This window comes from Piliocolobus tephrosceles, chromosome 7 (genome assembly GCF_002776525.5).
Source record: "Piliocolobus tephrosceles isolate RC106 chromosome 7, ASM277652v3, whole genome shotgun sequence".
Lineage (NCBI taxonomy): Eukaryota > Metazoa > Chordata > Mammalia > Primates > Cercopithecidae > Piliocolobus > Piliocolobus tephrosceles.
In genome coordinates, this window is record NC_045440.1 from 297,529 (window position 1) to 323,002 (window position 25,474).

Here is a 25,474-nt window from a genome sequence, read left to right on the forward strand (position 1 = left end):
TCTATGTTCACAGTGTAAACAAAGCAGCAGGGAAGCTCAAACTGGGCAGAGTCCACCACAGCTCAGCAAGGCCTACTGCCTCTCTAGATTCCACCTCTGCGAGAAGGGCATATCTAAACAAAAGGCAGCAGACAGCTTCTGCAGACTTAAACGTCCCTGCCTGACAGCTCTGAAGAGAGCAGTGGTTCTCCTAGCATGGTGTTCGAACTCCGATAATGGACAGACGGCCACCTCAAGTGGGTCCCTGACCTCCATGTAGCCTGACTGGGAGACTCCTCCCAGTAGGGGCCAACAGACACCTCATACAGGTGGATGCCCCTCTTGGACAAAGCTTCCAGAGAAGGATCAGGCAGCAATATTTGCTGTTCTGCAGCCTCCGCTGGTGATACACAGGCAAACAGGGTCTAGAGTGAACTTTCAGCAAACTCCAACACACCTGCAGCTGACGGGCCTCTCTGTTAGAAGGAAAACTAACAAACCGAAAGGAATAGCATCAACATCAACAAAAAGGACGTCCACACCAAATCCCCATCCATAGGTCACCAACACCAAAGACCAAAGGTAGATGAGATGGGGAGAAATCAGAGCAGAAATGCTGAAAATTCCAAAAACCAGAACACCACTTCCCCTCCAAAGGAATGTAACTCCTCACCAGCAAGGGAACAAAACTGGATGAATGAGTTTGAGGAATTGACAGAAGTAGGCTTCAGAAGGTTGGTAATAACAAACTTCTCCAGCTAAAGGTGCATGTTCTGACCCATCACAAGGAAGCTTAAAACCTTGAAAAAACTTTGGACAAATGGCTAACTACAATAACCAGTTAGAGAAGGGCTTAAATGACCTGATGGAGCTGAAAACCACAGTACGAGAACTTCGTGAAGCATAGACAAGCTTCAAGAGCTGATTCGATCAGGTGGAAGAAAGGATATCAGTGACTGAAGATCACATTAATGAAATAAAGCAAGAAGACAAGATGAGAGAGAAAAGAGTGAAAAGAAATGAACAAAGCCTTCAGGAAATATGGGACTATGTGAAAAGACTAAATCTACATTTGATTCGTGTACCTGAATATTGGTGTACCTGAATATGGGACTATGTGAAAAGACCAAATCTACATTTGATTGGTGTACCTGAAAGTGATGGGGAGAACGGAACCAAGTTAGAAAACATTCTTCACAATATTATCCAGGCCTAGCAAGGCAGGCCAACATTCAAATTCAGGAAATACAGAGAACACCACAAAGATACTCCTTGAGAAGAGCAGTTCCAAGATACATAATTGTCAGATTCACCAAGGTTGAAATGAAGGAAAAAATGTTAAAGGCAGCCAGAGAGAAAGGTCGGGTTACCCACAAAGGGAAGCCCATCAGACTAACAGCAGATCTCTCGGCAGAAACCCTATCAGCCAGAAGAGAGTGGGGGCCAATATTCAACATTCTTAAAAGAATTTTCAACCCACAATCTCACATCCAGCCAAACTAAGCTTCATAAGTGAAGGACAAATAAAATCCTTTACAGACAAACAAATGCTCAGAGATTTTGTCACCACCAGGCCTGCCTTACAAGAGCTCCTGAAGGAAGCACTAAACATGGAAAGGAACAACCGGTACTAGCCACTGCAAAAACATGCCAAATTGTAAAGACCATCAACACTATGAAGAAACTGCATCAATTAATGGGCAAAATAACCAGCTAACATCATAATGACAGGATCAAATTCAAACATAAAAAATTACCTTAAATGTAAATGGGCTAAATGCCCCAATTAAAAGACACAGACTAGCAAAATGGATACAGAGTCAAGACCCATCAGTGTGCTGTATTCAGGAGACCTATCTCACGTGCAAAGATACAGACAGGCTCAAAATAAACGGATGGAGGAAGATCTACCAAGCAAATGGAAAGCAAAAAAAAAAAAGCAAGGGTTGCAATCCTAGACTCTGATAAAACAGACTTTAAACCAACAAAGATCAAAAGAGACAAAGAAGGCCACTACATAATGGTAAAGGGATAAATTCAACAAGAGCTATCCTAAATATATATGCACCCAGATTCATAAAGCAAGCCCTTAGAGACCTACAAAGAGACTCAGGCTCCCACACAATAATAATGGGAGACTTTAACACCCCACTGTCAATATCAGACAACAGATCAATGACACAGAAGGTTAACAAGGATATCCAGGACTTGAACTCAGCCCTGGACCAAGCAGACTTAAGACATCTACAGAACTCTCCATCCCATATCAACAGAATATACATTCTTCTCAGCACCACATCACACTTATTCTAAAATTGACCACATAATTGGAAGTAAAGCACTCCTCAGCAAATGTAAAAGAACAGAAATTATAACAAACTGTCTCTCAGACCACAGTGCAATCAAATTAGAACTTAGGATTAATAAACTCACTCAAAACCACACACCTACAAGGAAACTGAGCAACCTGCTGCTGAATGACTACTAGGTAAATAACGAAATGAAGGCAGAAATAAAATGTTCTTTGAAACCAATGAGAACAAAGACACAACGTACCAGAATCTCTGGGACACATTTAAAGCAGTGTGGAGAGGGAAATTTATAGCACTAAATGCCCACAAGAGAAAGCAGGAAAGATCTAAAATCGACACCCTAACATCACAATTAAAAGAATTAGAGAAGCAAGAGCAAACACATTCAAAAGCCAGCAGAAGGCAAGAAATAACTAAGATCAGAGCAGAACTGAAGGAGATAGAGACACAAAAAACCCTTCAAAAAAATCAACGAATCCAGAAGCTGGTTTTTTGAAAAGATCAACAAAATTGATAGACCACTAGCAAGACTAATAAGAAAAGAGAGAAGAATCAAATAGACGCAATAAAAAATGATAAAGGGGATATCACCACCGATCCCACAGAAATACAAACTACCATCAAAGAATACCATAAACACCTCTTCACAAATAAACTAGAAAGTCTAGAAGAAATGGAGAAATTCCTGGACACATACACCCTTCCAAGACTAAACCAGGAAGAGGTTGAATCTCTGAATAGACCAATAACAGGTTCTGAAATTGAGGCAATAATTAATAGCCTACCAACCAAAGAAAGTCCAGGACCAGACAGATTCACAGCCAAATTCTACCAGAGGTACAAAGAGGAGCTGGTACCATTCCTTCTGAAACTATTCCAATCAAAAGAAAAAGAGGGAATCCTCCCTAACTCATTTTATGAGGCCAGCATCATCCTGATACCAAAGCCTGGCAGAGACACACCAAAACAAGAGAATTTCAGACCAATATCCCTGATGAACATTAATGCGAAAATCCCAATAAAATACTGGCAAATCGAATCCAGCAGCACATCAAAATCTTATCCACCCCAATCAAGTCAGCTTCATCCCTGGGATGCGAGATTGGTTCAATACATGCAAATCAATAAACATAATCCATCACATAAACTGAACCAATGACAACAACCACATGATTATCTCAATAGATGCAGAAAAGGCCTTTGACAAAATTCAACAGTCTTTCATGCTAAAAACTCTCAATAAACTAGGTATTGATGGAACGTATCTCAAAACAACAAGGGCGATTTATGACAAACCCACAGCCAATATTATACTGAATGGGCAAAAACTGGAAGCATTCCCTTTGAAAACCTGCACAAGCATGGATGCCCTCTCTCACCACTCCTATTCAACATAGTAATGGAAGTTCTGGCCAGGGCAATCAGGCAAGAGAAAGAAACAAAGGGCATTCAGTTAGGAAAAGAGGGTGTCAAATTGTCTGTTTGCTGACGACATGATTGTGTATTTAGAAAACCCCATCACCTCAGCCTAAAATCTCCTTAAGCTGATAAGCAACTTCAGCAAAGTCTCAGGATACAAAAATCAATGTGCAAAAATCACAAGCATTCCTATACACCAAGAACAGACAGAGAGCCAAATCATGAGTCAACTCCCAATCACAATTGCTACAAAGAGAATAAAATATCTAGGAATCCAACTTACAAGGGATGTGAAGGACCTCTTCAAGGAGAACTACAAACCACTGCTCAACGAAATAAAAGAGGACATAAACAAATGGAAGAACATTCCATGCTCATGGATAGGAAGAATCAATACAGTGAAAATGGCCATACTGCCCAAGGTAATTTATAAATTCAGTGCTATCCCCATCAAGCTACCATTGACTTTCTTCACAAAATTAGAAAAAAACTACGTTAAATTTCATATGGAATCAAAAAAGAGCCTGCATAGCCAAGACAATCCTAAGCAAAAAGAACAAAGCTGGAGGCATCACACTACCTGACTTCAAACTATACTACAAGGCTACAGTAACCAAAACAGCATGGTACTGGTACCAAAACAGATATATAGACCAATGGAACAGAACAGAGGCCTCAGAAATAACACCACACATCTACAGCCATCAGATCCTTGACAAACCTGACAAAAACGAGCAATGGGGAAAGGATTCCCTATTTAATAAATGGTGCTGGGAAGACTGGCTAGCCATATGTAGAAAGCTGAAACTAGATCCCTTCCTTACACCTTACAAAAAATTAACTCAAGATGGACTAAAGACTTAAATGTAAGACCTAAAACCATAAAAACCCTAGAAGAAAACCTTGGCAATACCATTCAGGACATAGGCATGGGCAAAGACTTCATGACTAAAACACCAAAAGTAATGGCAACAAAAGCCAAAATAGACAAATGGAATCTAATTAAACTAAAGAGCTTCTGCACAACAAAAGAAACTATCATCAGAGTGAACAGGCAACCTACAGAATGGGAGAACATTTTTGCAATCTATCCATCTGACAAAGGGCTAATATCCAAAATCTACAAAGAACTAAAACAAATATACAAGAAAAAAACCAAACAACCCCATCAAAAAGTGGGCAAAGGATATGAACGGACACTTCTCAAAATAAGATATTTATGCAGCCAACAGACATATGAAAAAATGCACATCATCACTGGTCATCAGAGGAATGCAAATCAAAACCACAATGAGATACCATCTCACACCAGTTAGAACGGAGATCATTAAAAAGTCAGGAAACAACAGAAGCTGGAGAGGATATGGAGAAACAGGAATGCTTTTACGCTGTTGGTGAGAGTGTAAATTAGTTCAACCATTGTGGAAAACAGTGTGGCGATTCCTCAAGGATCTAGAACTAGAAATACTATTTGACCCAACAATCCCATTACTGGGTATATACCCAAAGGGTTATAAATCATGCCACTATAAAGACACATGCACACATATGTTTACTCTGGCACTATTCACAATAGTGAAGACCTGGAACCAACCCAAATGTCCATCAATAATAGACTGAATAAAGAAAATGTGGCACATATACACCATGGAATACTATGCAGCCATAAAAAAGGATGAGTTCATGTCCTTTGCAAGGACATGGATGAAGCTGGAAACCATCATTCTTGGCAAAATATCACAAGGACAGAAAACCAAACACTGCATGTTCTCACTCATAAGCGGGAGTTGAACAATGGGAACACGTAGACACAGCGAGGGGAACATCACGTACCAGGGCCTGTTTGGGGGGTGGGGGCCGGGGGAAGGGATAGCATTAGGAGAAATAGCTAATGTAAATGACGAGTTGATGGGTGCAGCACACCAACATGGCACATGTGTACCTATGTAACAAACCTGCACGTTGCACACATGTACCCTAGAACTTAAAAGTAAAATAATTAAAAAAAAGAAAAAAAAAAAAACTCAGACCCTCGAAGAGCTTAGATTCTAGTGAGCAGATCTGCCAACCATTTCATCTCATTAGTTACCCAATTTATATTATGAAGCTATAGAGTCTTTCTCACTATTAAGGCTATACTTTTACATTCATTAAACAACTCAATATGAGGCATGCTGCCCCATACTTTTTCCATAGTCCAAGCCCTAATGCAGAAAAGTTGAATTGATGTTTTTAAAATTTATTGTTACTGCCCAAATATCTTGTTTTAACTTCAAAGAATTGTTTATAGGTTGACAAAATACAACGTAAAAACACCATGGGAAGTCTTAAAACAAAACATGAGAACCTATATATAATACTGCAAACAGTGGAGAGATTTGGTTAAACATTGAAAGCGTGCAATATACTCGGTCTGTGTTTATGGAAAAGTTAGAAAAACATCCTCGGAAAACACTTAAAATTAAGGGCCCAGAGGAAAACCAGGTGGCCGGCTGATTGCAAAGCACCAGGAATTCACATAATTTAGGATTTCTGATTAACATCAACTGTCAACATCCCCATGCCCCTCCCAAAAAAAAAAAAAAAATCAAATCAATCAAATCAATCTGGTCTTTCCAGAACTCTTTCCAAAAAGTTGTTCTTTGCAGAACAGCTGTTCAAGCTAATGCCAAAAGATAATTCCTCCTTGTGGCTGAAACAAACTAGTGATTCAACAAGAGGTTATTAGAATCCCTGAATCTCCATAGGACTCTGCTCCTTCCACAGATCCTTGGCTAGACCAGTTCTATTTATTAGAGAGGAAAGGCCAATGAGAGTGGGGAGGAGCTTAGACTCCTCCAAAACACTTTCACTTCTGAACTTGACCGATCCTTCCAACAACTAATTGTACAGTTCCAAAAGTAAAAACAAAAATATACAGGAGAAAGTGACAACGAAGAGCCCTATGGTTTTTCCCAGAAACCCAGAGGACGGACAGGGCTTTGCTGACTCCATACTCAGTGCCCAGTTCTGTATATTCCCTGGGTACAACAATAAGCCCTGACATGTGAATTGAGCCAGGAGGGCTTTTTCCCCTTCCAGGTAACTCTGTTCCACAACACACTAGTTTTCTATGTTCTCAGATCACTTTCTGGTGAGTCCAAGTACAAGAAGGAAGGTACTAGAGCAAGTCCACAGGGCTAATGGAGAAAGGCCAAATCCTACATAGGAGGTAAGAGTAGCAGGGAATACAAATACAAATTCCTCTGATTACAAACCCTAGGAGTACTGTGATCAAAACACGGGTGGGTCTACCTTTGCCTGTGTTTAAACTGTTTTTGGTTTGTTGGCTTTGTGTTTTCAACCATTTTTTAAAGTGGCAGTAAAGTATGCCAGTGACTAAGTAAACTGCAGTAAACTGCAGTGCCAGTGACTAAGCAAGCACCAGGGATCTGAAGCCAGACCTTCCAGGTCCACTGATTCTGCCACTTAACTTTACTGGTAATCCTAGGCAAACTACTTAATTTCTCTGTGCCTCAGTTTCCTCATCTACATAAAATGTAGATAATAACAGTATGTTATGTACTAGGTAATTTCCCTGTTAAACGATGTTGTAGATAAAATAATACAAAGAGTAAATTAACGATGAAATATATTTAGCAACTAACTCATAGTAAATTGCTCAGTAAGTGAATGCTATTATCACTTTTATCATTTAAAAATAAGGAAATAAGGCTGTATTATTACTTAAATTATGTTTACAGGTAGGGTTCTAAGCTTTCTAGCTTTCCACTAGTACCAGCTGAGAAAGATAGTGGTCATGTATTGTATAATGATGATGTTTCAGTCAACGACGACTGCAAATACAATGTTGGTCCCTTAAGATTGTAACACCCTATTTTTACTAAACCTTTTCTATGTTTAAAGACACAAATACCACTGTGCTCCAATTGCCTACAGCATTCAGTATAGTACTGTCCTGTAGAGGTGTGCAGCCTTGGAGCAATGGGCTGTACCGCAGAGCCTACGTGTGTAGTAGCTATGCCATCTTGGTATGTGTGAGTACACTCTATGATGTTCGCAAAATGATGAAATCATCTATCAATGCATTTCTCAGAATGTATCCTGTGCCACTCATTAAGTGATGCATGACTGTGCTCTAATCGAACCCCTAATATACAATGAGAGTTCTAGAAAGCCTGACTTGAACTGGTACCAACTAATGATCACTAAAGTATAAAGCATCAGGTTCAATCTACTGTACATCGAGATGGAGGTCACTTGGTTAGAACACTGTATTGAGGCTTATTCCTAAATTCTGCAAGGCCTGGGATAAGAGGACAAACGGAGGCCTACTACATGTAGCTAAAAATTTTTAAATGATCAATCGAGTTAACAATTGGTTAAATAAAATATATTCTATCCTCCTGCCTTGACAAACATATCTTCATAACAACCTGGCTGATTCGGGTTTGAATTTAAAATTCTTAGTCCCTCAGAGGTTTATTCCAAAAGGCAACAGGGCACAGACAGCTGATCCTCATATCCCAGGCTCTTCCCTTCCACTGCTTCCTGAATCCCGCTCTCTCCAGCGTGGGGAGGCACCTCACATTCATTTGAGAGGATATCCCAGCCCTTGGTGCCAGGATCCATCTACGACACTCCCCAACACAGCCCTGGGCCATCACTCAGGCCCAAGGGCACAGTCCATGGTGGCACGTTCCCACTTGGAGGAGATGGACGGAGCTTAGGAAACAGGCTGCGTGCATGCAGACATGGGCTCAGGGATTCGGGGCAAGGAACTCCAGATGTCCAGAACGTGGTGTGGGAGAGCCCACGAGAGCTGAGTAAGCACATTCCCATGGCCCCGTGACCCCTCACCCCATGGGGCCCTCTAAATTGAGGAGTTCCACTTGCCCAAGTTTCACAGCAGTACTGTGTGAGTGAGGCCAAGCTATCAGTCCTCTTTTACACTACTTGTTCTATCCTGGGACCTCTTAGCCAAAAGCTGATTGCAGGTCTAGCCCCACACAACTGGTTTCAGAGATGCTGGGCCACATCAGCACATATACAAATGATTCCTTAAGAAGACACGGCACTATTAATTCCCATACAGTCCCATCTCAAGCTGAATCACAGACTGGAGGGACCTATAATTCAAGTAGCTTCAAATTATATATGCACACAAAACACACAACTTAGTACATCTTTATATTCATAAGGATACAAAAGGTTAACAACAGCGAAAATAGCAGTGGCCTGGCTTGCGCTTTCTGCTCCCTTTTACTCTCCCCAGGGCAGCTCTGCTTTCCAGGGGACTGCATCTCTAACTCTACTACCCAAAAGAGAAAACGATCAGTTCAGTGTTCACATCTGAAACCTTCCAGAACTAAGCATTATTTTTCCATTGGAACACTGTATGAACAAAGGAAGACACTGAAGTTTTACAAACATATTGGAATATCATCTGGAAATCTGCTAGTGATATTCCCCAAAATCATGTTAGCATTCACACACTTTCATATTCTTTCACTTTTGCTGAGTGGATAGGGCTGCCTTGACTTATGTAATACCTAAGACATTTATCTCATGCCCCAGAAATTTTTTCATTATTATGAATCTACTCAAGTCAAAAGTAATTTGGCTGTTTTTTTATGGCAATAAAATGACTTTTTCAGGATTATCTGATTTAAAAGATTGACTCTTTTGACAAAATAATATGTATTCATGATATGAGATATACACAAATAAAAACAACACAGTTCACTTAAACCTCCCCCCCGCCCCCGAGAGCCCAGGGTTCACTGTTACCATTCTGAAGTGACTATGGAATTTTAGGCTAGGTCCAGCTAGAATAATATTAGTTGTTTTTAAGTGAGAATGTGCTTCCATTATAAATGGGGTATGACTACTTCCTCTGCTTCAGCAGAATTCAGAGGCCCATCAATGAATGGTCACAGATTTCCCATCAAAGGAAATCCATCCTCTGGTCATCAGGTGTCCTTTGAGAGCCAAATCACCAGGACCTTCCCAGGGTTACAGCTCTAATTCTCACCCAGTTACTCGTCATACATTTTCTTTCTTCTTTTGAATTGTACTGTATAAACTCGAATTATTCTTCAGATATTTTCTTCTCATTTGTATCGTGTTGTACTATATTTTGGGCTTTGGTACTGAAGGTCTGATCTCAGCAATCTGAAATAGCCTTTGCACCAAAAGAGTCTTCCCCAAATATTCCTTTTTTTTTTTTTAATATTGTCCCATTATGCAGAAGAATCAAAGATTCGTTCTTTGGCGGAGGACTCTCCATCTGTCCACTTCGCTCCCTCCCAACTCAGATATAGATTAGGTTTCTTTCAGTAACATAAGGAATATTCTCCAAAAGCTCTGGCAACTGTGGATAAAAAGGGCTTCTTTGGGCCATTACAGAACATGTGACTTTGCCAAATCAAACTTTTATTTATAAGATATGGAAGAATCAGTTATTTATGTGATTCAAGACACGTGAATTCTAGGAGAGTAGGACCGAGTCAGATGTCCACATAAACTTGAGGGACTTTTTAAAGCTTAGGATTTTCACTATAACCCACTTTACTCCAACAAAATAGACCAAAGAGCTAATATTTTCAGAACACTTACTCTGTTCCAGGCACTAAGTACTTTATACATGTGGAATTACTCAATCCTCTCAGTTCTCACTTTACAATTGAGGAGATGGAGACACAGAGCAGGTAAGGAATTTGCCCAGGATCACAGGTGAAGTGACAGAGGCTCACCCTGCTTCTCAATCCTCACCCTCGCTGCCAACAGACACCACCCCCTATGCCACGCTGCTACCCATCTTGAGCAGCAGTCCCTTGCTACCAGGCTCAGGGTAGTCAAGAGGCCAGCAGTGTCACACAGGTAGGCTGCATTATACAGTCAGCAGGTTTTTGTAAGCTAGCCGGAAAATCTTTCACAACACTAAAATGTGAGTGCATCTTCCCACAGGAAGAAACACTGGACTTCCAATACTGATAATAACAGCAGTAACTAACATTCTAAGAGCATTACCTATGTTAATTCTTTGAATATTCAGAATACCATGAGGTAGGTGTTATTATTACCCCATTTTATAGACGAAGAAACTGAGGTACAGAAAGGCTTTGCAAATAACCAACAGTTTAGTAAGTGGGAGATCTGAGATTCCAACCCAGGCAGCCTGGCTTCAGTCTTGGCTACCAGGGTTCTTAACCATCACATGATGCTGCCCTTAGACTGCCTATTTTACCTTTCTCCACAGGTATGCAGGCTAGCGGACAGGCACATTAGCAATGATGAACACAACAGTCAGTCGACGAGATGCGTAACCCCACTCACCGTTGGGAAGTCCTCCAGCACCTGGCGATCCTTCTCCTTGCTCTCCATGAACCGCCAGTCTGGTTGGTAAAGGAAAGAGTGAAAGTTGTGTAACAGCGGGACCTTCTTTTCCACACTGATGGTCATGTCATCTTCCAGTGTGTCCAGAGCTCGGAGAACCAGATAAAATATGCACACTGCGTTGCTGTAAAAAAGGAAAAACTATTAATATATTGGAACAAACAACCAAAGATATTTTATTTTAAAATAACTTGTGCCAGGCCATTTTCTAAACCCATCTACACCCTTAACTCTAAAGAACTATAAGGATATCCAAAGCTTTTCATATTTAACGAAACTTACATTAGTTTTCCTTTCTTACATGAGAGTAATGAACTTCTGTAGTTTGTTTATTAAAAAATTAAAAGCCTACTAGTTGGGTGTCACTAGTACTCCCAGCAGTGACTTGCATTTAACTAATGCAGAACAACTATAGAGACCAAAAGACCGAACTAATTATTTGGCAAATAGAAAAGAAAGTCAAAAAACACAGTAACTTCTCAGTATAAAGACGATCATACATAAAGGCAACTGGTGTTAAGTTCATGGGTGTAATCTGCACAGAGATAGCTTCAAAAGAATCAACCCAATATGCTAGAAATAGAAATGCAAAGTTGGATAAGAGAAGCCGAGAAAATACACGACCTGCTCACAGACAGGTTCAGCTGTCAGGACTAAAAAAAGTTAATAAACATCACCCCTCCCCCTTCTCTGAAAGGCTGGGCCCAAAGGGACACTACTAGATGGCAAAGAGCCTGGAAGGGCTTTCTAAAGTAAACACATAGGGCAGGGCTATGTTCTGGGCAAAGCCACAGCAACGAGGCTGCAACGAGGCTGCAACGCTGAGCGCTATATCAAAACGTAGCCTCCAACCACCGAAAGCTCCCTGGACAAGCTTTCCTCCAAGCCAGAGGCGCTGCCTCCATCACTCACCGCATTTCTCCATCCAGCGCCTGGATAACAGCTGCGAAACTGCGACTGGTCTGATTGAGATACTTGTAGCAAGTTTTCAGGCTGCTGCTGAGCGAGTCCTGCGGGCAGACAAGACACACGGCGGTGGGAGACGTCGAGGAGCAGGAGTGGGACTGGGGCAGGCGGCTCCACAGCCTGCCGCCCTCTCCCCGGGGCCAGTCCTTGCAGGGCCAGGCTGCAGGAGGCAAGCAGCAGCCCCGCGGCGCGGTGCCTGCGCCCGGGCCCCTGGGCGCCGCGGCGGGACTCAGCACCAAGGTGCGCTTGAAGAGGGCCATGGCCTTGGTGCCGCAGGCGGCTGCGGCCATGGGAATCGCGGACCCCGCGGAGTTTTTCCTCCATAGACTCGAGCAGATCTGGGAAGCGCCCAACGAGGGGCGGGACGGGCTCGCCCTCTACTCGAATACGCGCTGGGCCGACCCAGAACGGGCCCGCCCCGCACGTGGAGGCCGCTGCCTGGCCCGCAGCCCCGCCCCCGGTCTCCCGCTCCGCACCCCTTCGGCACCTGGCGCCTGCTTCCTCCCGGTCTGGCCCTTCTCAACGGAACCCACCTGCCGCTAAGGGAACCCAGCGCACTTCGGAGCAGCTCGCTGGTCCTCCCAGTGACAGTCTCCCTACACCAAACTATTCAGGATCCGCTGAATCCTCTTCCCAACAAGGCCTGGGCTTTGTACTCAACGCGTCTGTCTTTGCATCGCCCAATTTCACCAAGAATCCTGCTAAACTGATTTGCCCAGAATCCCCAACTTCAATATCTGATCACCCTGGACACCTGATCAGGTTCCACATTCCCCCCCACCCCCGCATCCTCAGGTGATGTCTGATAACTCTGGCCTGCCTTCAGCAAGAATCCTCACCCCTGTGTTTCCTGGTAATGATTGACATCCGGCTCCTCTGTCATCAATTCCTACTTTTCCTTGTATTCGGAATGGAGCCCAGTTCTGTACCGAGGTCTGTCTCCTCTTACTGCAGTCGTTGTTCTGAATAAAATCTGTGTTTTGCCGTTTTACTACTACTGTCCAACTATGGTTTTTCTCTGACACCTGTTTTCAGAGAAAACTGTGGTTTTTCTCTGACACCTGTTAAGCCTCTACTATTCTCCAGAAAGCCAGCCATTCCTGTCTTCTCATCTTTCCCTTCGAAATTCATGGAATGCAGTGCACTGACCTTTACTCTTCCCTAAAGCAAAGAAGGACTGTGTTTTTCCAAAAGGGAAAAAAAGCCTTATTTTAAATGCAAGCATATCAGAAAGAGTTGCTGTTTGTAGTGTATTTATTTTCATAGACTATTTTTTAGAGCAGTTTTAGGCCCACAAGGAGTCGAAAGTATCAGCGGGTTCCTATTCCCCACTTCCCTCTCCTCACCTGACGGTCTCACAACAGTTCTTTTTAGGAGACAGATGGGCATCATTTATCTAACAGGGCCAGGTGCGGTGGCTCTCGCCTGTAATCCCAGCACTTTGGGAGGCCAAGGTGGGAGAATTACTTGAGTCCAGGAATTTGAGGGCAGCCTGGGCAACATAGTGAGACCTCATCTTCACAAAAAAGTTTAAAAAAAATTTTTTTCTAAAGCCAGGCGTGGTAGCGCCCACCTGTAGTCCTAGCTCCTCAGGAGGCTGAGGTGGGAGGATAGCTTGAGCCCAGGAGATACAGGTTACAGTGAGCTAGGATATTGTATACTACTGAGTGAGACCCCATCTCAAAAAAAATTTAAAAACCCACAAATATCTAATAGGAGTGCTTAAAAAAACATGGCATATCCACTGCTAGGAAATTCCACAGTCACTTCAGAATGGTAACAGTGAACCCTGGGCTCTGGTGGGGGGTTTAAGTGAACTATGCTGTTTTTATTTGTGTATATTTCCTATCATGAATACATATTATTTTGCCAAAAGAGTCAATCTTTTAAATCACATAATTCTGAAAAAGTCATTTTATTGCCATAAAAATTATTAGTAAAAACATATTTACTGGGCATCATAATATTAGTAAAGTTCAGTGTCTGGCACATAAACATATTCGGTAAAGGTGTGATGAAAAAAAATGAAGACATTCATCGAGTATTTTAAAACAATTCACCAACTCCTTCCCTCTCAAAATATGGGGAGGCAAGATTTCAGAGTGAAAGAAACAAGAATACCTGCTCTCGACTGAGCTCCAGATCAGCTCTTCACGTAGCGTGACCACTGCCAGGCTACAGCAGGCAGTATTTTTAACTGCACTGCCAAATCTCATGTTCAGTCCAACCAAGAGTTTGGGGGCTGATGTTAAGCCAGGAGTTTCAATCAATGCCAAGACACAGTCCCCCTAGATTTGAACACCAACACTCTTCAAGAACACTACCCCTCCTTTCCATACGGCTCTCCACTCTGAAAGGGAGCAAGCTAAGCCACTTACTCCTCCAGCTCGTACCCCTGCTGCTCTTTTTCCTGTCACCTATTTGTTTCAGTGCCTTACCTTGTAACAACAGTTTCTTCAAATCACCAAGAACAAAACAGGAAGACACAACTAGTAAGCACACTATGGAAAACACTACTCACTAAAAATTTCCACCTCTTAATTCCCATGAGCTAAGGGAAAAAGAAAGCCCAGGCTACTGCTGCCTGTCCCTCCTGGGTTTTCTATTGCAGTCTGAGATTCAGGGCACTCCCAAGAGCTCGCAAGTGGGAGAAAACAGGGATGGAGGGAATTTAGAGGAGGGGTGTGGGGTGGTCAGGAGGACAAGACCAGACTCCCAGGAAGGGGCTCCAGCCTCAGGCTGAAAGTTCCCCAAGTGAACAGCTACCAGCTACCGGCCCTCTATGCAGCCTTCCTCACTTTAAAATAGAATAGGTTTCTCCAGGAGGGGAAAAATACCACAAACTCGAGAACTGAATTTACATAATCAGATTGATAACCATCATTTATCAGGCACCTAACTTCATGCCAAGCACCATGTGGACATCGCCTGTTATCCTTACTCAACCCTTTAAGGTCTCAAAGGCCTACAGTCCACTGAAACATTTGTGGCAAGACTTGGGGCAGAATTTAGCATTTTTAGTGTTTTAGAAAATAGGCAATAAAATGCATATACAACCCCAGTCAGTGTGAAGTAGCATCTCATAATTATTTCTTTAGCACAACATTTGAATATTTATACTAAGTGGGATGAATGAAGCCTCAACTTCATTTTGCTGCCAAGTGATTTTGAGCCAAATTGACAAAAAAACGTTTTCAGACCATCTTAAGAGTTGGGAAGTTGTGGTTAAAAAATCGTGACCACACATACATCCCTATTTTACAGATGAAGTAACTGTGGCTCAGAGGTTAAGTTACCAAGGTTGTTCACCTAACTTAATAGAGTCAGAAACTGGAGTTAATAATAGACTTAAGAGAAGATACTAGTCTAAATAACAGGATTTAGATTTGATAGAAGCCAGATCTGCCTGATTACAAACAGCCTGCTTTTTCCATCACTTGGCTTTTGGGTGATGCCACACACCTTGCAGGCAGCATATGCCCCTAGATTTACTGATATGTTCCTAAAAATGCAGTATAAATCAAGTTTACTAAACCCTGAAATTCTATAGCCAAATCCTTCTGCAATAGAAATAATCAGCCCTCAATATCTGCTAAGTGTAAATTTTTTCCCTAGTTTTGTAGAGAGAAACTGGTTGGGTGCAGTGGCTCACACCTGTAATCCCAGCACTTTGAGACTGACATGGGAAAATCGCTTGAGCTCAGGAGTTCAAGATCAGCCTGGGCAATGTAGCGAGACATTGTGTCTACAAAAAAATTTGAAAATTAGCCAGGCATTGGTGGCACGTGCCTGTAGTCCTAGCTACTCAGGATCAGGAAGCTGAGGTGGGAGGATGGCTTGAGCCAGGGAAGTCAAGACTGCAGTGAGTCACGTTCAGGCCACAGCATTCTAGCCTGGACAACAGAGTGAGACCCCGTCTCAAAAAAAAAAAAAAAAAAAAAAGCCGGGTGTGGTGGCTCTCACCTGTAATCCTAGCACTTTGGGAGACCACAGGCAGATCACTTGAAGTCAGGAGTTCAAAACCAGCCTCACCAACATGGTGAAACCCCGTCTCTACTAAAAATACCAAAAAATCAGCCGGGCATGGTAGCAGGCGCATGTAATCCCAGCTACTCGGGAGGCTGAGGCAGGAGAATTGCTTGAACCCAGGAGGCGGAGGCTGCAGCGAGCTGAGGTCGCGCCACTGCACTCCAGCCTGGGCAACAGATGGGAGACTCCATGTCAAAAAAAAAAAAAAAAAAAAAAAAAAGGAGAGAGAGAAACTAAGATAACGTTAAGTGAAAGGAAATGTATTTTCCAATTTGTTTCCGCTAATTACAATTCAGTTATTTTTTTAACGGCTCATGGGGATTTAAATAATGCCCAGAAAGACTACAACAAAACAAATAATACTGTACCATATTATCAGAGCTAGAAGGAATAGCTCAAGTCTCACTTTAAAAAAAAAATCAAAATGTACAAAAACAGCATACTGTGAAGTCTTTCGCTACTCACCATGACCACCCACTTTCCCTCCCAACAGGTAACCAATGCTACCATTTTCTCTAATAGTCTCTTTCTGTAGAAAGGAAAGAGACAGAGGAATGAAGTCTCTGGACCCAAATGGGCTCTGACTGCACTCAGGTCCCTTGCCCTGCTAGCATCTTCCTCTGCAGTGCTTTTCTCCACCTGAAAAACTGTACATTTGTTTTTTTGAATTGTCTCTCTTCTACTAAAAAGTCAGTTTTATAAAAGCAAGGTCTTCATCTATCTTGTTCACAGTTGTATCTCCAGCACCTAAAACACAATCTGATATACAATTGGTGGTGAAATATTTGTTAAATAAATGAATCCTGCATCAAAATATAAAAAGTGACATCTGCCCTATCAAATAATAAAAGTTATTCTGCAGCAAAATAATTAAAATAATGTAGCACCGGCAAAGAAAAGATGGAGAAAATTGAATATTCTACAAATAGGCTGAAGGATGTACCTGTCCTAAGGATAGCATGTGAAAGATAACACCAAACGAGGGTGTAGTCTAATGGGGACAAAAACCAGAAATTTATTTTCTAGTGTGTTTACTGAAGCACATGGACACTGACAGAAAGACTCCAATGTTCAGGCACCTATCAAGCCTCGGCCTGAGTCACATTTGCTACCGTCCTGTTGGCCCAAAAAAGTCACAGCCATCAGCCAGGCTGGTCCAGACCAGAAGAACTTGGTTGAATGTGTCTGTTCATTCAATAAGCACATAGAATAATTTTCTTGTTGAAATAAAAACACCTCTTATGCATTCATTTAATAAATAGTACAGGCATGAGGCAGATAAAATGTAAGTAAAACCAAGTTCTGACCTTCCACCAACCACCTAGCTAATCCATAGACGTACAGATAACTCATTAGAACTCGGAAGTGTAGACAGGCGATTTTAAAACTCAGGCAGCGCTGAGGATGAAGCGGTGGACGGCAGCAAGGCGGGGAGAGCTCTGGAGGAGGAGGTGAAACTGGAGGAGTGAGATTTCATTCCAGAAACGGTGTTCATGTGATGTTACCTGCATAGTTCATTTTGTTACCAAAACACTCACTCGTCCTCTCCCACATAACCCACCCACGTCGCCTCAGATGTGCAACCCTCGGGTCAGAACACTGGTCAGCGCCGATGCTCACGGAAGGGACGAAACGGGGAGCGCAACCGCCGGGAACCACGCAGAAGCCGCTCAGGCCCAGGGCGGCTTGCGGGGGCAGGGACAGGCCTGCCAGGAGGGCCGCGTCCACCCGGACCCGACGTGGGGAAGGCTCGAGGTAAGGGGGACGGGAACGCCCAGGCGTCGGCCCTGCTCGCTGCGCCCCTTGCCCTAGATCCGGGCCCGGCCGCTCAGGCCCTGATGCCGTCCCCGCGCGCTGCCTCCCCGACCCAGGAAGCAGGGATGCTCGGCCCACCTGGTCCATCTTGGGCATCACCTTCCGCTTGCCCCCGATCCGGAAGCGCACCAGGTTGTAGAACTCTTCGGGGTGACCCAGGCACTTCACGAACTCCATCCTGGCGCAGGTGGCGGACTCTCCGGCGCGGCGCTGACCTCTGCGGTCCCCAGGCTCTCACCGGCCGGCCGGACCTGTGGAGTAGGCGCGGCTCCGGGCTGGCCGGGCAGGGGGCGGGCCCAGCACGACGACGCCCCGCCCGCCGCTCCGCCCACTTCAACGGGCCTCGGGCGCTAGCGTGGCTACCTGCGGGCTGGCGGGGTGGACTGACGGGTGCTGATTGGCTAGCGCCGCTCGCACTAGGAAGACGCCGGCCAATCAGTGGCGGAAGGAGCCTGGCGTGACAACACCCTAGAAGCTCATTGGGGGCGGAGAAAGAGGCCGACGAGCGGGATTGGTGCCCTATGGAGCTGGGCCTTTGTTTTCTCCAGCTTACCCCGGCTGGGAGCGCGATAGCTGTGGGGACGCGACGTGAGGCAGCCGGGTTAGGGTTCGCAGGAGCCCAACGGTGGTCCGGCGTCTGGAGAGCAGTGCCGGCCGGCGTGCGCCCCGCTTGGTCAGTAAGTCGTCCACGTGTCCGGCCTCGTTGGCTCCTGCCAGCTGGTTGAGCTCTGCAGCCGCTCCCCGTAGAGCCTAAGACCGTGAAAAGGCTGGCCCCGCGCCAAGCTGGGCGTCTTTACTGTCACACACCCCAGCACAGCCCCGCTCGCCTGCCCGCCACCGCCATCCGGCCCCAGGGAGCCCCGCACACTCCTGGAGCTCCAGCTGCCTCCTCTCTAAAGTGTTTACTTGAGATCCAGCTTAGTCCTAGAAAAAGGAGCTGAAGCCTTAGAGGGCCTATAACAGAAAGGTGGAAACTTCTCTCATCCTAGATCTCTCCAGCCGTAGAAACTACTGGCTACCTGGCCGGGCGCGGTGGCTCACGCCTGTAATCCCAGCACTTTGGGAGGCCGAGGCGGGTGGATCACGAGGTCAAGAGATCGAGACCATCCTGGCCAACATGGTGAAACCGCGTCTCTACTAAAAATACAAAAAAGCCGGGTATCAGATGGCAGGCACCTGTAGTCCCAGCTACTTCGGAGGCTGAGGCAGGATAATCACTTGAACCCAGGAGGTGGAGGTTGCAGTGAGCCAAGATGACGCCCACTACACTCCAGCCTGGGCAACAGAGCAAGACTCCGTCTCAAAAAAAAAAAAAAAAAAAAAAACACTGGCTACCTAAGCCATTCTGCAGTCTGTTTTAACACAGCAACCAGTAATCCTCTTAAAACCTGTCCGGTCTGGCCGAGCGCGGTGGCACACGCCTGTAATCCCAGCACTTTGGGAGGCCAAGGCGGATGGATGACCTGAGGTCAGGAGTTCAAGACCAGCCTGGCCAACATGGTGAAACCCGTCTCTACTAAAAATACAAAAATTAGCCACCTACAGGCACCTGTAATCCCAGCTACTTGGGAAGCTGAGGCAGGAGAATCACTTGAACCCGGAGGCAGAGGTTGCAGTGAGCTGAGATCGCGCCATTGCACTGCAGCCTGGGGGGACAAGAGCGAGACTTTGTCTCAAAAACAAAAACTTGTCAGGTCCATTCACTGCCCAAAGCCATTCAGTGTCTCTCCAGCAAAAGCCAAAGCCCCTACGGGGATCCCGAGAGGCTGCAATGAGTAGTCTTCCACCCAGATTACCTCTCTGGCCTCCATCTCTTATGCTTTCACCTTCTCTAGTCCCAGGGCTTTTTGTCTAGCTGTTCACTATTCCTGCACTATCCCCCAGATACTGGCTTGGCTAACTCCTGTGCCCCTAGAGTTTGCTCACACCTCATCTAGACCCACCTGTTTGCCCTCCCCTGCATTTCCACCACTGCTGATCCCATTTGCCTGCTCCACTTGCCTATATTTACCATATTCTATGGTAAATACATCATTTATTTATGTATTAGATTACAGAGTGTTTCCCCTTGCTAGTGTAAACTAAAATTAAAAGCCTAAGCCCCTACCACTGGACAGCCCTCCCACTCCCCACCTTGGCCAAGGGAAGCCCAGAAAAATCTTAAAAACTTAGTTTCCAGTCATGATGATGTAAAAAGTAAAGTAGAGGTTCCTCTTCAAAGACTTTCCTCCGCATTTAGTTAGAAATAAATAGTAACTTCTCTTAGAAGCAAAATTTATTCAAAGACCTGTGCTAACATTCTTAAATATCTTCTAGCCGTGATAAAGAAATCAATGTACTTTATGTTCTTAGCTCCCACAATTTAGCCTAAATATTTGCCCTGGCACACTTATACTGGTCCAAGCAAGCCTGTTCCTCTTTCTTGTTTGAAGGTGTTTTTACCTTTCTCACCATTCCACAAGTTACTTCCTCCTTCCTTTGTTCTCCTCTACCTTTTCCTCTTTTAAAAAGTTCTAAGTTGCTAGCCAATCGGGACAAATGCAGAACGTCAGATCCCATTCCAGACAACGGAAACCGGACACAGCAGCAGGGTGGACGTGTCAGGTTATGAATGACCCTTTCTCCTTTGTTTGGTATACTCTCGTGGCAAAACTGTTGGCAAGTGTACCCTTTCTGCAGGAAGTAAAAATAGCCTTGCTGAGTAAATTAAATTTATGTTTGAGTGCTATTTTTTTTTTGTTTTTGGAGACGGAGTTTCACTCTTGTTGCCCAGGCTGGAGTGCAGTGGCGCAATCTTGGCTCACTGCAACCTCTGCTTTCTGGGTTCAAGCGATTCTCCTGCCTCAGCCTCCCTCCTACCCACCACCACGCCTGGGTAATTTTTGTATTTTTAATAAAGACAGGGTTTCACCATGTTGGCCACGCTGGTCTTGAACTCGTGACCTCGTGATCCACCCACCTCGGCCTCCCAAAGTGCTGGGATTACAGGCGTAAGCCACCACGCCCAGGCTTCAAGTGCTGTTCTTTTTTTTTGAGATGGAGTGTCACTCTGTGGCGAGGCTGGAGTGCAGTGGCGCGATCTTGGCTCACTGCAACCTCTGCCTCCCAAGTTTAAGCGATTCTCCTGCCTTAGCCTCCTGAGTAGCTGGGACTACAGGCATACACCACCACACCCAGCTAATTTTTGTATTTTTAGTAGCGACGGGGTTTCACCATGTTGGCTAGGATTGTATCAATCTCTTGACCTCGTGATCCGCCCGCCTTGGCCTCCCAAAGTGCTGGGATTACAGATGTGAACCACAGCGCCCTGCCTACAAGTGCTATTTCTTTTTTTTTTTTTTTTTTTTTGAGTCTGAGTCTCGCTCTGTCGCCCAGGCTGGAGTGCGGTGGTGTGACCTCGGCTCACTGCAAGCTCCACCTCCCGGGATCACGCCAGTCTCCTGCCTCAGCCTCTCAAGTAGCTGGGACTACAGGCGCCCGCCACCATGCCCGGCTAATTTTTGTAATTTTTAGTAGAGATGGGGTTTCACCGTGTTAGCCAGGATGGTCTCGATCTCCTGACCTCATGATCTGTCCACCTCGGCCTCCCAAAGTGCTGGGATTACAGGCGTGAGCCACCACGCCCGGCTCAAGTGCTATTTCTTTAAGGCACCAGGAACAAGCATTTCAAATAACGGGACAGGAGATCAGACAGCCCTCATTGTACCACCTCCCTTTTGGAGTTCATACACAACTGACTGGCATTAACATTAAAACAGAGATCATAAGACTAATGGAACAGACTCTGTGGCAGTAAGATACCCAATTATAAACAGGTCCTAAGGCCGTGCAGGCAATGGTGAAGTCAGGCACTCCTACGCTTAAAGAATCAACTAAGCTCTAACTGCCACAGGGTTCTTCTTGTTCTCCAGCAGCTAAACAACACTGGCCTTGAGATAAGCAATAGTAAAACACTTGCAGCTCCACCAGACAGTGACTAACTGAACCCCTGTTCCACCAGCCATAACTACGGCTTTGACTGGTCAAGAGACTGATTTCAGTACTTTCTGCTGATAACACCACCGACCGTGGACTGGTCTGACCAGTTTACAGAGACTGTACACTCAAGACACCTTCCTGTCCTAAAAAGACCTTTTGACATAGACGGTCTAATTGTAATGCATTCACATGTTGAGTCTCTATCTCAAAGTGACTATGGGTCATATATTACATACATGTTTGTTCAAGGTGTCAGGTCCACCTTCGTAAATATTCATAGCTCCTCTTGTAACCTGTTAAATATGTGTGTTTAGCCAACCCATTCAGCATAAAGCGCCTACCTCAACTCTTTCTCCTTCGAAGTGCCTGTGTCTGGTCTAAGCTGGAAGCATGCTGTCACCCTTTAGAATAAATAAAGTCTCTTCTCCTTTTCTAAATTGATAAATCATATTTTTTAAGTGAACACTAGAAATCTAAGCTCAATGATGACGGATCTTTGTTTTGCTCACTAATGTCCCCTCAAGCATCTAGAATAGTGCCCAGCACATACTGGGTGCTCAATGAATATTTATTGAATTGAGCTGCATGTTGGACATCTCCTCTTTGATGGCACCTAAACAGTGCAAACTTAACATGCCCATTCCTTAAATCTCTCTCCCATTGACTCTGCTTCTCCTGTGGATAGCATGAACAGCCTCTCAGTTTTGTAATCACAAAATCCGGATGTCATTGCTAACTCCCTTTCTTTCCTTATATCCACCCCTTCAAAATCATTCAAGTCCTATGGAGTCCAAGAAAACAAGTATCTTTCATTTTAATCTCTCCTCTCTGCTCCATCTTGGTTTAAGCCACATCTTCTTTCCCAAACCATGTTGAAGTTGACTTCCCCTGTCCTTTCCATATGGCAGGTAGAGTTATTTGTCTAAAACACACACTGGGCTGGGTGCAGTGGCTCACACCTACTATCCCAGCACTTTGGAAGACCAAGGCAGGTGGATCACTTGAGGTCAGGAGTTTGAGACTAGCCTGGCCAACAAGGTGAAACCCTGTCTCTACTAAAAATAGAAAAATTAGCTGGGCATGGTGGTGGGTGCCTGTAATCCCAGTAACTTGGGAGGCTGAGGCTGGAGAATTGCTTGAACCCAGGAGCCAAGATGACGACACCACACTCTAGCCTGGGCGACAAAGTGAGACTCCGTCTCAAAAAAATAAAAAATAAAAACAAAAACAAAACACACACTTGATTATAATCCTTCCATTTTAAATTCCTCAAAGGAAATGTCTTTGAATCAATGGTTTCATTTAAAGGAAATCAAGCCTTCTGGCATAGAATAAAAACTCCCTTGCCATTTGGCATCTACATCCTTTGTTGGGATTTCAGCCTCCTGTCCACCCACTCTTGTACTTTTACACCCTGATCCAGTCCTAGCAGCACTTATTGTTCCCCAAACAGGCTGCAGTACTTGACATCTGGCCTTGGCCCAAGCAATTCACCTGCCTGGAATACACTTCCTGCTCCTTGCCTAGCCACCTGCCACGCCTCCATTACAGGTCAGGTGGAATCTGCCTCAGGAATCATCCTTTTCTGGTGTTTCCTGGCCTCTCCTTTATCTGTTCTCACCCCCCCCCCCCCCCCCCTTTTTTTTCTGTGCAAGACAGACAGGGTCTTACGTTTTCCAGCTGGGCCTCAAACTCCTGGGATCAAGGATCTTCCCATCTCAGTTTCCCTAGTAGCTGTGATTCTTTATCTCTTCTTTAAATGCAACAAACATTGGTTGAACATCTACATTGTGGCAGCAGACATGGGAAAAAACAAAGATGAGTAAGATAAGGTTCCACACCCAAAGAGCTTACAAGCAGAGGAAGAGACAGACGTGTTACGTGATGGTGCTATTTATTAGAGACACAGTTGGAGACCCTAATCCAGCTCCCTCAATCTGACTGAGGTGCCCACTTGGAGGCTGAATATACAAATGGACAACAGCCAGACCTTATATGATAACAGAACTGTGGCTTAAACAACCACTGCTGCAAGCAGTCCGAGGAAATCAAACTGAGGTAGGAGATGAGAGTGGACTCCAGAGGCGGGGCTTAGACAGCCGACCAAATTGAGGACCAGCTAAAACGGGGGGGGGGGGGGGGGGGGGGAGAAGCAGCCTTCCACAAGACACGCCCACCAGTGTGCCATATCAGTTTACCATTGCCATGGCAACACCCTGGGGTTACGACCCCTTTCCATGGCAATGACCCAACAACCCAGAAGTTACTATCCCTTTCCTAGAACTGTCTTCAGAAACTGTCCCTTAATCTGCATGCAATTAAAAGTAGGTATAGCTCTGACTGCAGAACTGTCCTGAGCTGCTGCTTTCAGCACACTGCCTGTGGAGCAGCCCTACTCTGCAGAAGCAGTCACAGAGCTGTCACACTGCCTCTTTAATAAAGCTGTTTTCCTCCACCCTACCACTGGCTCACCCTTGAATTCTTTCCTGGGCAAAGCCAAGAACCCTCATGGGCTAAGGCCCAATTTGGGGCTTGCCTGTCCTGCATCAAAACCACAATCTCAGCAGCAATCAGCCCCAAATGGTCAGGACTCTTGCAACTCAGAATCAACCACAGAAAGACAAATCCGCTCCTCAAACCAATCACTGAAGACACCTACCTCTATCAGCTGCCTCCAGCCTCCCCAGGCCAGAAGCCTCGATCAGAGCACCCCTGCAGCCTTCCCCTTTTCCATTGTAAAGCTTCCCACTCCCTGCCTGCCTCAGTGTCCACCAAGTGCAAAACTCCCTTGCTAGAGCAAGTTCTGAATCAAGAGCCTCATTTTTTTGTGCTCATTGGGCTGGTCTTTACTTTCACAGACCTCAGTACTTCTAGTACTTCCACCATGTTCAGTGGTTCCTCCCATCCTGAACTTTCTGTATTCTAACAATCTCTTGTCTGTCTCACCACCTCACAGTGGCCCCTCAAGGGCAAGCACTGGGCCTACACAGTATCTGGCAGAGTGCTTACAGCATAATCAGAACATGGACAGCCAGTCACTTATCCCCCATCCTCACACAGCACTTTTTCCATTAACAGAAACACTTTTCACACTCCCGTTACAATAGGATTTGGCTTTGTGTTTTGTTTATCCTTGTATTCCCGAATCCTAGCATTTAGGAGGTATTTAAGAAATATTTATGAAGTGTCTAGAGCCATTGTGAAAGCTTACATTAAATCCCACATTTTTCACAATGTCAGTTATCTCAAAACCCCAACTCATGAGCTAAACCGATCTTTCCCTTAGAATCTGCCTGTCGAGTCCAAGTGTCCCGCCTCTCCCTTCTTTGACGGAAGCCTAGATTCACCCCCCACCCCCCATATTTCCATGCCCTCCTTCACGGTCCTGTAGAGCCAAAACCTCTCCTCCTTCCAGGCAACAGGCACAGGCACAAAAGGCATAACTGCCACTGGCCACGTTCCACCCTGCTGTCTCTGCACCATCTCCTCTTCTCTCTCTCAGTCCACTTACACTGCATCATGCCTACCTCCTTTTATGTATTTATTTTAAAATTTTATTTATTTTTGAGACAAGGTCT

The 25,474-nt window shown here is 44.8% G+C and overlaps 1 protein-coding gene across 4 annotated transcripts in view; it reads right to left on the reverse strand.

Annotated features, from left to right (window-relative positions):
- The window catches only part of FDFT1 (farnesyl-diphosphate farnesyltransferase 1), a 35,006-nt gene extending 16,689 nt beyond the window's left edge, over nucleotides 1–18,317 (reverse strand). The window contains exons 1-3 of one of the 4 annotated variants that reach the window (XM_023225249.1): nucleotides 17,997–18,317; nucleotides 12,021–12,118; nucleotides 11,049–11,232 (exon numbers count right to left, since the gene is read on the reverse strand). In XM_023225249.1, the coding sequence (XP_023081017.1) occupies nucleotides 11,049–11,232; nucleotides 12,021–12,118; nucleotides 17,997–18,095 (381 nt within the window). In that variant the 5' untranslated portion in view covers nucleotides 18,096–18,317. Of the gene's footprint in view, nucleotides 1–11,048; nucleotides 11,233–11,390; nucleotides 11,575–11,608; nucleotides 11,754–12,020; nucleotides 12,533–17,996 lie in introns of those variants that run through there. The other 3 variants (XM_023225248.3, XM_023225250.1, XM_023225251.3) reach the window with 3 other exon arrangements.
- Between the last annotated feature and the right edge of the window lie 7,157 nt (nucleotides 18,318–25,474).